The sequence below is a fragment of the Saccopteryx bilineata genome, chromosome 6, assembly GCF_036850765.1.
Source record: "Saccopteryx bilineata isolate mSacBil1 chromosome 6, mSacBil1_pri_phased_curated, whole genome shotgun sequence".
In the NCBI taxonomy this organism is placed as follows: domain Eukaryota; kingdom Metazoa; phylum Chordata; class Mammalia; order Chiroptera; family Emballonuridae; genus Saccopteryx; species Saccopteryx bilineata.
In genome coordinates, this window is record NC_089495.1 from 29,971,404 (window position 1) to 29,984,705 (window position 13,302).

At 41.7% G+C, this 13,302-nt stretch overlaps 1 protein-coding gene across 5 annotated transcripts in view; it reads left to right on the forward strand.

The window, feature by feature from the left end:
- Positions 1 to 13,302, forward strand: part of LETM2 (leucine zipper and EF-hand containing transmembrane protein 2) — a 33,546-nt gene that overhangs the window by 3,734 nt on the left and 16,510 nt on the right. For 4 of the 5 annotated variants that reach the window (XM_066237212.1, XM_066237214.1, XM_066237215.1 and 1 more), the window contains 5 exons: positions 814 to 1,246; positions 1,860 to 2,003; positions 9,875 to 10,012; positions 10,439 to 10,639; positions 11,807 to 11,926. In XM_066237212.1, the coding sequence (XP_066093309.1) occupies positions 814 to 1,246; positions 1,860 to 2,003; positions 9,875 to 10,012; positions 10,439 to 10,639; positions 11,807 to 11,926 (1,036 nt within the window). The remainder of the gene's footprint in view (positions 1 to 813; positions 1,247 to 1,859; positions 2,004 to 9,874; positions 10,013 to 10,438; positions 10,640 to 11,806; positions 11,927 to 13,302) is intronic. The other variant, XM_066237216.1, reaches the window with a different exon arrangement.

A 13,302-nucleotide genomic window follows, 5' to 3' on the forward strand; every position in this document is an offset into this window, starting at 1 on the left:
TTTTTTTAATTTATTTATTTTATTTTATTTATTTTTTTTTTTCATTTTTCTGAAGCTGGAAACGGAGAGACAGTCAGACAGACTCCCGCATGCGCCCGACCGGGATCCACCCGGTACGCCCACCAGGGGCGGTGCTCTGCCCCCCAGGGGGCGATGCTCTGCCCATCCTGGGCGTCGCCATGTTGCGACCAGAGCCACTCTAGTGCCTGAGGCAGAGGCCACAGAGCCATGCCCAGCGCCCGGGCCATCTTTGCTCCAATGGAGCCTTGGCTGCGGGAGGGGAAGAGAGAGACAGAGAGGAAAGCGCGGCGGAGGGGTGGAGAAGCAAATGGGCGCTTCTCCTATGTGCCCTGGCCGGGAATCGAACCCAGGTCCTCCGCACGCTAGGCCGACGCTCTACCGCTGAGCCAACCGGCCAGGGCTAATTTATTTATTTTTTACAGAGACAGAGAGTGAGTCAGAGAGAGGGATAGACAGGGACAGACAGTAACGGAGAGAGATGAGAAGCATCAATCATTAGTTTTTCATTGTGCGTTGCAACACCTTAGTTGTTCATTGATTGTTTTCTCATATGTGCCTTGACCGCGGGCCTTCAGCAGACCGAGTAATCCCTTGCTGGAGCCAGAGACCTTGGGTTCAAGTTGGTGGGCTTTTTGCTCAAACCAGATGAGCCCGCGCTCAAGCTGGCGACCTTGGGGTCTTGAACCTGGGTCCTCTGCATCCCAGTCCGATGCTCTATCCACTGCACCACCGCCTGGTCAAGCTATTTCTTTAACTTTTAAGTTTTTAATAGTTTGTTGCTCTTTATTCCAGATTCTCTACCTGCTCTTCTTATTTCCCATCACTTGCATTTCTTCACTTGCCAGATTCCCATTTAAATAAAACATATATGAAGAGTTATAGAAGCAAGTACTCCTATCCTAGTCAGTCAGGCAATAAAGTACTTCATTTACAAACTAGAATAATACAACAGCTACACACATCAACTTGCTGGCTACAAGAAGTTCCTGGTAAACCTCAGCTGGAGCAACCCCCCCCAAAACTACAGGTGACAAGCCGTCAGCCCACAAAAGAAACTAGTATGAAGACTAAGGAAGAAAAGCAATCTTTCAGACAAAAAATTATGGGTGAACTGAAATATTATTACAATGGATTCCATTTGCTTTGGATTGACACCAAAGTTGCTGCCAGAATGATTTGGAGGCTGTTGCACGGACAGGTGCTGACCAGACGAGAGAGACGAAGGGTAGGCAAGCATCATATTTAAGAAAAAATGTAAAGTTAAAATAAACTATTTAGGAACCAAGTCTTAAACTCAACTTAAAATTAATTTAAAAAATCCCAAAGTAAGAATAGTAATTGATGGTGAGAATGAGAATTTCTTACTGAGTTTCTTACTTGTCTGCAACTAACTTGTTATATGGCTTTAGGCAAAATTCCTAAAATTCGTATATATTTGCCTATAGAGTAGTTTTAATTGTGTTTTCTAATCTCTCCAAGGAGTTGAGAGGCTGCAGGTTTGATCTGTGCATCTGAAGTACAAACTTAATATATTAAGTATATGCATTAAAATTTTTTTTAACAGACACTATGTTGTTAAAGTCCAGACCCCTAAGTTAGATGAAAGTTAAAGAGATGCCAATAATGTTTTGATTGTCAGAGTTCCTTGAGGATATCCCATAAATATTACTTCATAGCTATGATAGAGAGAAAAATTCAACCTTTCCATTTTATAAACAGTTGCAGAAAATGTCTTGTGTTCTTAACACTTTAAGAGCCAAAGCAGGCTTTTTAGTTTTATTTTGTGGTGGGGGAGCATCCTAAAATAATGAATATTGCCTATGCATTTACTTCTTTAGCTATTGAGGACTTGTGCTGATTTTTTCCGCTTGGTTCCATTTATGGTGTTCATAATTGTACCCTTCATGGAATTCTTAATACCAGTGTTTCTGAGACTCTTCCCAGATATGTTGCCATCAACTTTTGAAAGTGAATCCAAAAAGGTATGTGGGAATTTTTAATTTTCAAAATAATTAATAAGCTTCAGTTTTTAGAGAAGTTTTTATAAGAAATGATATCTGTACATTTTATTAATTAAAGCTTATACTCTACACTAGGGTCCACTGTTTGTGTTGTATAGTTTTCTGGGTTTTGACAAATGCATCATGTATCCACCATTACAGTGTCCTCCTTCTCTAAAAATCCCTGTGGTTCACCTGTTTGTCCCTCCTCCCTCTATTCTTCAACCCATGGCAACCACTGATCTTTTTACTGTCTCTATAGTTTTGCCTTTTCTAGAATATCATATAATTGGAATCATACAGTGTTTAGTGTTTTCAGATTGGTTCCTTTCACTGCATAATATTTCATTGTATGGATGTTTCACAATGTATTCATTCAACTGTTGAAGGACATATTGGTAGTTTCCAATTTTTGGCAATTATGGAATTAAGCTGCTAAAAATATCCATGTGCAAGTTTTTGTGTGGATGTAAGCTTTCAACTCATTTGGATAAAAATACCTAGAAGTGCAACTGCCAGATTATATGGTAAGAGTATGTTTAGTTTTGTAAGAAATCAATAAACTGTCTTACAGAGTAGCTATACCATTTGCATTAGCACCAGCAATGAATGAAATTCTGTTGCTCTACATAGTCATCATCTGCTTTGAGTATTATCCAATTCTAATAGGTATGCAGGGGTATCTCATTGTTATGTTGAGCATCTTTTCATATGTTTATTTGCCTACCATTTCTCTATATATTTTCTTTGGGGAGGTTCTGTTCATATCTTTTGCCCACTTATTAATAGGGTTGTTCAGTTTTTTATTGTTGGGATCTAAGAGTTCTTTGTATATTTTTGGATGCATGTGTGTTTTGCAAATATTTTCTTCCAGACTTTGGCTTGTCTTTTTTTTTTTAATTTTATTTATTTATTTATTTACTTTTTTAGATTTTATTTATTCATTTTTTTATTAGAGAGAGAGGGGAGAGAGAGAGAGGGAGAGATAGAGAGAGAACAGGGGGAGGAACAGGAAGCATCAACTCCCATATGTGCTTTGACCAGGCAAGCCCAGGGTTTCGAACCGGCGACCTCAGCATTCCAGGTCGACGCTTTATCCACTGCGCCACCACAGGTCAGGCTGTCTTTTTTTTTTTTTTTTTTTTTAATTTAATTTTTATTTTATTTACTGATTTTAGCGAGAGAGGAAAGGGGAGGGGGAGAGACAGAGAGAGAAAGTAAGTAACAGGAACATTGATCTGTTCCTGCATGTGCCCTAACCAGAGAACAGGCAACCTCTGCACTTCTGGATGAAGCTCTAACCAACCGAGCTATCTGGCCAGGGCTGTGGTTTGTCTTTTCATTCTCTTAACTGTGTCTTCTGCAGAGCAAATGTTTTAAATTTTAATGAAGTACAACTTGACTTTTTTCTTTCTTGAATTGTGTTTTTGGTGTTATATCTAAAAACCCTTGCCAAATCCAAGGTCACTTAGATTTTCTCCTAAGTTTTTTATAGTTTTGAGTTTTACATTTGAATCTGTGATCCATTTTGAGCTAATTAAAAAATGTTTTTAAAATTATTTGTTGATTGTAAAGAGAGAGAGGAAGGGAGGGAGAGCGAGAAGGAGGGAGAGAGAGACAGAGAAACGTCAATCTGTTCCTGAATGTCCCCTAACTGGGGAACTGGGGATGGAACCTGCAACCTTTGCACATCAGAACAATGCTCTAACCAACCGAGCTATCTGGCCAGGGCTAATTTTTTTTTTTTTTTTGTATTTTTCTGAAGCTGGAAACGGGGAGAGACAGTCAGACAGACTCCCGCATGCGCCCGACCGGGATCCACCTGGCACGCCCACCAGGGGCGAAGCTCTGCCCAACAGGGGGCGATGCTCTGCCCCTCTGGGGCGTGGCTCTGCCACTCTAGCGCCTGGGGCAGAGGCCAAGGAGCCATCCCCAGCACCCGGGCCATCTTTGCTCCAATGGAGCCTTGGCTGCGGGAGGGGAAGAGAGAGACAGAGGAAAGGGGGGGGGGTGGAGAAGCAAATGGGCGCTTCTCCTATGTGCCCTGGCCGGGAATCGAACCCGGGTCCCCCGCACGCCAGGCCGACGCTCTACCTCTGAGCCAACTGGCCAGGGCAGACTAATTTTTTTTTAAAAAGAAAATCAGCTGACACCTGTATTGCTTTCGTGGAGTGGGGTGTGCTTAGGTGGGGCCAGGCACTCCCTCTGCACCTACCTTCACGGGCTTCTCCCTGCACAGGTGGCACTGGCCCTGTGGGTGGCAGCCACATGCAGAGCTGGTCAGTGCTTGTTCTTGTGGATCATGTGCCGGATGTTGCTCAGGGACGCGAGGACCCAGATTCGAAACCTGAGGTTGCTGGCTTGAGCGCGGGCTCATCCAGCTTGAGCATGGGGTGGCCGGCTTGAGTGTGGGATCATAGATATGACCCGATGGCTTGAGCCCAAAGGTCACTGACTTGAGCAAGGGGTCACTCGCTCTGTTGTAGCCCTCCAGTCAAGGCACATATGAGAAAGCAACCAATGAACAACTAAGATGCTGCAATGAAGAATCGATGCTTCTCATCTCTCTCCTTTCCTGTCTGTTTGTCTGTCTCTATCTGTCCCTTGCTCTCTCTCGGTACCCTCTACCCATTGATATTTTTGTTGTTAACTGTTGAAAAATAAAGCAGACAAACCAACTGTTATTGCAGTGTCTAGCTGAACAGCAGGCATGACTTATTCAGTCAAACAGACCCATGAATGCTTATGAGTAATCTCTGAGAAGAGGGTGTCCTTATTTTTTTTTTTTATTTTTTTATTTATTCATTTTTAGAGAGGAGAGAGAGAGAGGGAGAGAGAGGAGAGAGAGACAGAGAGAGAAGGGGGGGGAGGAGCAGGAAGCATCAACTCCCATATGTGCCTTGACCAGGCAAGCCCAGGGTTTCGAACTGGCGACCTCAGCATTCCAGGTCGACGCTTTATCCACTGCGCCACCACAGGTCAGGCCAGAGGGTGTCCTTATTTGATGGTCACTGTGAAGGTGACGAGCTAGAAAACTGAGGCAGCTGCTCCATTCACTTTATTCTGTGCCACTCTCCTAGACAGTGACATAAAGCTATGAACACAATATCATGAGTAGACAGAGGGCAACTTTTAAATCTGATTGGGATGTGTTTTGCAGAAGAGGTAACTGTGGAAGAGTGGTAGAATTTTACCAGAGTGTTTGCAAGGCATTTTGGATAGAAAGAATAGCATTTAAAATGGCTTAATGGTGTAAAAGTATGACATCCCAGAGACCACTGATTGGTTCATTATGGTTGGACTACAAGGGGATCAATGGTAGAACATATAAGGTGACAGAAAAGGATTTGATTTGGGTGAGGGGTACACAACATAATCAACAGGTCAAATGCTGTAGAGCCTGGCCTGTGGTGGCGCAGTGGATAAAGCGTCGACCTGGAAATGCTGAGGTTGCCAGTTCGAAACCCTGGGCTTGCCTGGTCAAGGCACATATGGGAGTTGATGCTTCCAGCTCCTCCCCCTCTCCTCTCTCTCTCTCTCTCCCTCTCTCTCTCTCTCTCTCTCTCTCCCCCTCTCCTCTCTAAAATGAATAAATAAATAAATAAAAATTAAAAAAAAATGCTGTAGAAATGTTTACCTGAAACCTATGTACTTTTTTTTCTCTATGTATGTACTCTTATTGATCAATGTCACCCCACTAAATTTAGTTTTCTAAATAAAATTATATATTAAAAGTGATGAGAAACAGTTATATGTTGGGTCAGGTTAGAAAGCATCTAACACCATATGACATTCAGACCTTACCTTTGACAGTGGTAAGTGATGGAAGGTAAATTTCAGCAGGGGGTAGGTAACATGATTAAGTCTGTGTTTTAGGAAATCATTTTGCAGGAAGGATTGAAGACAACAGAGCCAAGGGAGGGAACTCAGCTAGTATGCTGTTATCATAGTGAGAGAGAGGACCAAGCCTCAATTATGAACATGGTATTGGAGATAAAAACTTGAAGATAGATTTGATATATATTTAAAAGGTAAAATAAAATTGCAACATATAACTGCCTGGCAGTGGTTTAATTTACTTACTTTTAATTATGCTAAAAATAATCAGGATCTAGAATTAAGACCATGGCATTCTAAGGACTGTGCTAGTGAATAGAGGAAGATGGGGGACGAAGGAAGTGATTTATCTAAATATTCCTTTTTCCTCAACACTATTCATCCCTGAAAGGATGTATATACACATCATGGGCACAGTCCTAGAAAATACTTTCTTATTCCATGAAAGGAGAGACAGCAAGCAAATGAGAGTGCTAGCATTCTATTTACATCAGATCCCAATACCATGCATTTCTCAGTGGTGGGATTCAAATAATTTAACAACCAGTTCTCTGCCCTTATTATGACTGTTTTAAGTACAAAAAAACAATATACCGAGAGGTAGTTTATTATTTCATGCATTTAATACTTAAATAACAATAAAAGTGGTATACATAACTAGATTATGTTATAAGAGAGTTTTAAAATATTAATGAAAAAATATTAAATAATACTTGACAAAAACAATACAAGTTGGCACCCCTGGTTGTTTGGCACTTTTTCTCTTTACGTTATATGTTTGTTTACTGAAGTAACAAATGTGAGGGAATTAAAATGTAGTATTTAATCAAGGATATAACAAGTTTTACAATATGAATAAATAAATCTTACAAGAATAGTACCATCAAATTTTTTCCACCTATGGATGGAATGAATATTACTACAGGTGCTTAGAATACGCTGTTGTGAATGAATATTTAAAAAGAGTAAGGAGCCTGTCCAGGCGGTGGTGCAGTGGATAGAGGGCAGGACTGGGATGCAGAGGAGCCAGCTTGAGTGTGGCCTCACCAAGCTTGAGCAGAGGCTCACCAGCTTGAGCAAGGGGTCACTCGCCCCTCCCCCTGATCAGAGCACATATAAGAAAGCAATCAATGAACAACAAAGGTGCCACAGCAAAGAATTGATGCTTTTTTTTTTTTAAGAGTCAGAGACAGGGATAGACAGGAACAGAGAGGGATGAGAAGCATCAGCCGTCAGTTTTTCATTGCAACACCTTAGTTGTTCATTGATTGCTTTCTCATATGTGCCTTGACTGGGGGGCTACAGCAGACCGAGTGACCCCTTGCTCGAGCCAGCGACCTTGGGTCCAAGCTGTGAGCTCTGCTCAAACCAGATGAGCCCGCGCTCAAGCTGGCGACCTCTGGGTCTCGAACCTGGGTCCTCCGCATCCCAGTCTGATGCTCTATCCACTGCGCCACTGCCTGGTCAGGCAAATTGATGCTTTTTATCTCTCTCCTTTCCTGTCTGTCTGTCCCTGTCTGTCCCTCTCTCTATCTCTGTAAAAAGAGTAAGGAATGTAAATTTGTGATTTACACATTGCGTTGGGCAGCTGTCCAGGCGCCCACCTTAGAGAGAACCCTGATTACAAGTGCCATTTTAACAACTGGTTCGCCAAACTCAACAAAAAATTAGGTATTGGTTCTGCCGAACTGATGTGAACTGGCTGAATCCCACCACTGGCATTTCTGTTTCATAATACTTCTCAGTTATACTTTTACATTCACTTGTGGAATTACTGGATTATCTTTAATTACCAGTGTTCATCTCTCCCATTAGAATAGTAGTTCCATGAGGGCAGGAATTCATCTCTGTTTTTGCTCATTTTTTTCTCCAGCACCTAACACATGGTAGATGCTCTGTAAGTAGACAGATGGGGGGATGGGTATGGATATACCTGTGGATATGGATGTGATATGGATATGGTGAATGCAATGGATGCCTCAGTGGGTTCAAATGATGGTATTGCCACTGTGTGACTTTTTTGGGCTGTCTTTTAAGATCTTTCTAAAAACCAATGGTTGCTATTCTTGGGTAACCATTAGACTGTCATGGGCAACTTCAAAAAAGTATGTATATATGTAACACATATATTCCTGTTTCTCTCTACTCCTCTGAGTCCTGGCCCTGGTTATTTTGAAAATGCCACCACACTGCATTTCTGATGATGAAGAAAGATTTACAAATAATGGTCAACATAGTGTTTTAAGAGTGTACACTTAATTTTCTTCTGTGTAGTGCTTTGTTCATATTTATCATAGCACTTAACAAATTGAATTATAATAAATTGTGTCTGTTTTACATTACTTAAACTCTAAGCTACTTTAGCAAGAGTTAATTTTCTAGGTTTCTTTGTTTGTGGCCCAAGCAAATTTTAGGGCCGCTTAGACCAGGGCTTTGCTCAACTAGCAGCTTAGATGGTTTGCACCAGGTTAAGAAATAGTATTTTATTTATAAAGCTCTCAGACAACCCAAGTGCCCATCAAATAGACAGTGGATATAAAAGCTATGAAACATAGTTACAATGAACTACTAGCCATAAAAAAGAATGCAGTCTTACTATTTGCAATAGATGAAGCTAGAGAGTATTATGCTAAGTGGAATAAGTCAGAGAAAGACAAGGAACGTATGGTTTCATTTGTATGAGGAATCTAAAGAACAACAACAAAAAACCAGATCAGTGCCCGACCTGTGGTGGCACAGTGGACTGAGTGTTGACCTGGAACACTGAGGTCACCAGTTCAAAACCCTGGGCTTGCCTGGTCAAGGCACATATGGGAGTTGATGCTTCCTGCTCCTCCCCCCTTCTCTCTCTCTCCTCTCTAAAATGAACAAATAAAAAATCTCAGTAAGAACAAAATTAATAATTAAACAAAACGGAAACAGACTCATATATACTGAGAACAGACTGCTGGTTGCCAGAGGGGAGAGAGCTTGGGGACTGAGTAAAAAAGGTAAAGAGATCGGCCTGACCTGTGGTGGCGCAGTGGATAAAGCGTCAATCTGGAAACACTGAAGTTGCCGGTTCAAAACCTTGGGCTTGCCTGGTCAAGGCACATATGGGAGTTGATGCTTCCTGCTCCTCCCCCCTTCTCTCTCTCTCTCTCCCCTCTCTATAATGAATAAATAAAATCTAAAAAACAAAACAAAACAACAACAACAATAACAAAAAAGGTAAAGAGATTAAGAAGTACTAATTGGTAGTTACAAAATAGTCAGGGGGATGTAAAGCACAGCATAGGGAATATAGTAAATAATATTTTAATAACTATGTATGGTGCCAGCATGGTACTTGATATATCCAGAGATTCACTATGTAAAGTATATGATTGTGCTGTACACCTGAAACTAATACAAAATAATGTTGAATGTAAACTGTAACTGAAAAATAAAATTTAAAAGGAAAATAGGATCGCATTCTAAATAATACCAGTCTACCATTGAGGAAACATTTTGGATCTATTAAATGTTTATGATCACTTCATTAGTGATCAGTAAAAGGTAAGATTAAAGAGGTAAGTTCTGGCCTGACCAAGTGGTGGTGCAGTAGATAGAGCATTGGACTGGGATGTGGAAGACCCAGGTTTGAAACCTCAAGGTCGCCAGCTTGACCGCAGGATTCATCTGGCTTGAGCAAAGCTCACCAGCTTGAGCCTAAGGTCGCTCACTGGCTTGAGCAAGGGGTCCCTTGGTCTGCTGTAGCCCCCTGGTCAAGGCACATATGAGAAAGCAATCAATGAACAACTGAGGTGCCGCAATGAAGAATTGATGCTTCTCTCTCCCTTCCTGTCTGTCTGTCCCATTCTGTCCCTTTCTCTGTCTCTGTCACAAAAAAAGAGAGATAAGTTCTGAAAACAATATTAATACATGAAATAAGGATGAACAAGAACAAGGTAACAGTTATTTTTCTATTTTTCTTGCATCTTTATCTACCAAGTTGTACTTACAAAGGATTAATTAACCTTTCCTTTCCTATTAAGGAAGAAAAACAGAAAAAGAAAATGGCTGCAAAGTTGGAACTAGCAAAATTTCTTCAAGAAACAGTTGCAGAAATGGCAAGGAGGAACAGGGCCCAGCTGGGAGACGCCTCGACACAGTTTTCATCCTATGTCAAACAGGTGTTAGTCTTTGGTACAATACTTCTGGGCTGGGCGTCCCGTGAAAAATGCATGTCATCATGGATCTTCCAAATTGTTTACAATCTCTGAATTTGCAAATCTAAGTTATAGAGATACGAAATTGCAAACATTATAGTAGTTCACAAAAATGTCTATCTTAAAGCAGCCAATATCCTGGAGACATTGAGATCTTCGTGGGAAGAACAGTAGAATTAGTCAAACTTTTGAACTATTCCTGATTTTTCAGTTGATTTAGACCAACTTCAGATTTCTTTACTCCTCTTTGTACCCCAGGACCCCTCTCCAGACCTAAGATAGAATCCATAAAGGCTTTGACATGCCCTTTAAATAGTCTACTGGGAAGGTTAAATTACGTAGGAAACACATTTTAATTGTTTACGTTGGCCCTTTTGTGCCACTGCCTAGGTCCAGACAGGCCACAAGCCCAGCACAAAGGAGATCGTTCGCTTTTCCAAACTCTTTGAGGACCAGCTAACTCTGGAGCACCTAGAGCGACCTCAGCTGGTTGCCCTTTGCAAACTGCTGGAACTGCGGCCTTTTGGAACCAACAATTTGCTCCGCTTTCAGCTCCTGATGAAACTAAAGTCTATAAAAGCAGATGATGAAGTAAGAGCTTAACTATATCTGTAGAGAATTAACAAGGCATTGGGAGATATCTTAGGGGTGGCTTTGTGATAAAGTGCAGTATGTATCTTCTGTTAGGCCTGCTCGTGGACAGCTTCTGGCAAAATGAGTGGTATACAACCATTACCATGACAACCTGAACTTTGACTACTCATTTTAGGAGTTATGGTACTCTGACCCATTTTCTTGACAAGGCCATCACAAACAGTAATTTGGATGTCTTTGCTGGCACTAATCTACAGCAGTTAGGACCCGCTGGGAAGGAACAGCAGCAGCTCAGTAGAGGCCTGAGTCTTATGCCAAGGACCGGGCTCTACCCCACCCTCTCTCTGCTCCTTTCCCCGCAGAGCTGGTGCCAAAGTAAATATTCTGCCGGGAGAGCTGGCCTGGCATGAAAGGGTGGCAAAGCGTAATGCCAGGAGGTAAAGCAGCGCCTAGACATCTGTGGAATAAAGGCACTATAACTACTAATTAGACTCCTTTAAAAAAATGGAAAGAATCTTTCTTGAATCTGAATCATCTGCTTTAGAGCAGCTGCCTAAGGGAGCAGAGTTCTCAGAACTGATCCATTGGCCCTTGTTCAGATTTCAGTGCTTGTGTTCAGAACTTTGGAATAAACAATGCTGGTTCCAGAAGTATCAGAGTTTTGGGTCACACCAAGCAGAAACCGTGTTGTTTATTGATGGAGTTTTGTGGACCAGAGAGTTAGGGGCGCTCCTGGGGTGTTGGTGTGGGATTGTGGGGAAAGAACACCGCTGGGACATGCAACAGATGCTACACAGGAAGTTTTTCAAGTGAAATATTTTTTAAATGAATCATAAAGCTGCCATGAAAAGGAAGAGTAGAGATGTCACAAGGAGGCAAATGCAAATCAAGAGGGAAAATAATTATTTTGGTGACAGAGTATTAAGGAGGAGTTATATAAATATCTCTAATATTATTAATACCTCTTGGCAGGATTCCCTTCATCTCTGCTGCTACACCTTCCTAAGTCACCTTGCTTTTATAGGTATCCGGCCTTTGCAGCAGTCAAAGGTGGGGGACAGTGTGAAAGCGTCACATCCTGTATGTTCCCTGCTTAATCGGAATGTTGGGATCAGGTAAAATCGAAACCAAAAGATCCAATACGATTCCTTATGTTTCTTTCAGGTAATTGCCAAAGAAGGGGTGAGTACCTTGAGCGTGTCAGAACTACAAGCTGCCTGTAGGGCCCGAGGGATGAGATCACTGGGTCTCACTGAGGAACAACTGAGACAACAGCTCAGCGAGGCAAGTAACAGCTTTCCTGGGCCCCTTTCCCTACCTCTCTTCCCTTCAATTTTCAGACCTCATTTTGTGATTTCTACCTTACAAATAAACCATTTTATTTAATGTGCCTTAATTGATCAGTGGAATACCAAAACAGCTAGATTTTTTTTTGACTGAGACAAGGTGCTGTATTAGTTTTCTATGGCTGCCGAACAAATCACAAATTTAGTGGCTTTAAACAATACCCATTTGTTAGCTCATGGCCTTGGAGGTTGGAGGTGCAGGCTGTGTTCCTTTCCGGAGGCTGTGGGAAGACTCCACTTCCAAGCTCATTCAGTTTGTTGGCTGAATTTAGTTCCTTGCAGCTGCAGGACTGAAGTCCTGGTTTCCTCACTGGCTGTCAGCCCTGGGCCACTCTCAGCCCTGGAGGCCACCAGCATTCCTTTTTTTTTTTTTATTTTAGTGAGAGGAGGGGAGGCAGATAAACAGACTTCCACATGTGCCCTGACAGGGATCCACCCAGCAAGCCCACTAGGGAGCGATGCTCTGCCCATCTGGGGCCATTGCTCCATTGCTCAGCAACTGAGCCATTTCTTAGCACCTGAGGTAGAGGCCATGGAGCCATCTTCAGTGACTGAGGCCAACTTGCTCAAACCAATCAAGCCATAGCTGTAGGAGGGAAAGAGAGAGAAAGAGAAAAGGGGAGGGGTGCAGAAGCAGATTGTCACTCTGTGTACCCTGACCAGGAATCGAACCCAGGACATCCACACTCTAGGCCAATGCTCTAATACTGAGCCAACTGGCCAGAGTCACCAGCATTCCTTACCTCTAGGTTGGGGTAGCCTGACCTAAGGCTTACTGGACTTTTTTCTTAATTAGTGTCCCAAAGCAATGTAAAGTGTTGGCTTTGGTAACTGATGTTTAATATTTTCCCTCAGATAACATATTTTAACTAAATTTAATGCTTTAAAACAAAGGAGTAACTCCTATTAAAATTCTCATTCCTGTAACTGTAAAAAGTGCTATAAAGTATACACAAAGGAGCTATTGTGACTCTGAAACCATGTCAGGTAGCTTTTCCTCTTACATGTTGGAGCTGCTCTGGCTGACAGATGGACATATTATAGAGAAGTACTAAAATAATTTATTTCTTGAACAGAGAGTACTAAGTGGGTTCAACTGCCAAGTTGTTTTCTTGAAAAGATAAATCATTTTACAATCCCACTACAATGGAGAGAGGATACTAATCCAACCACGTGATATGAAGCACTATGTATTATTACTCAAAAAATTCTGTATTAAGATACGGGGCAGACATTTCATAGAAAGGAAAATAAAAATAGTAAGCAAGAAACAACTTACCTTTACAATAAGATAAAACCGAGATACCACTTTCA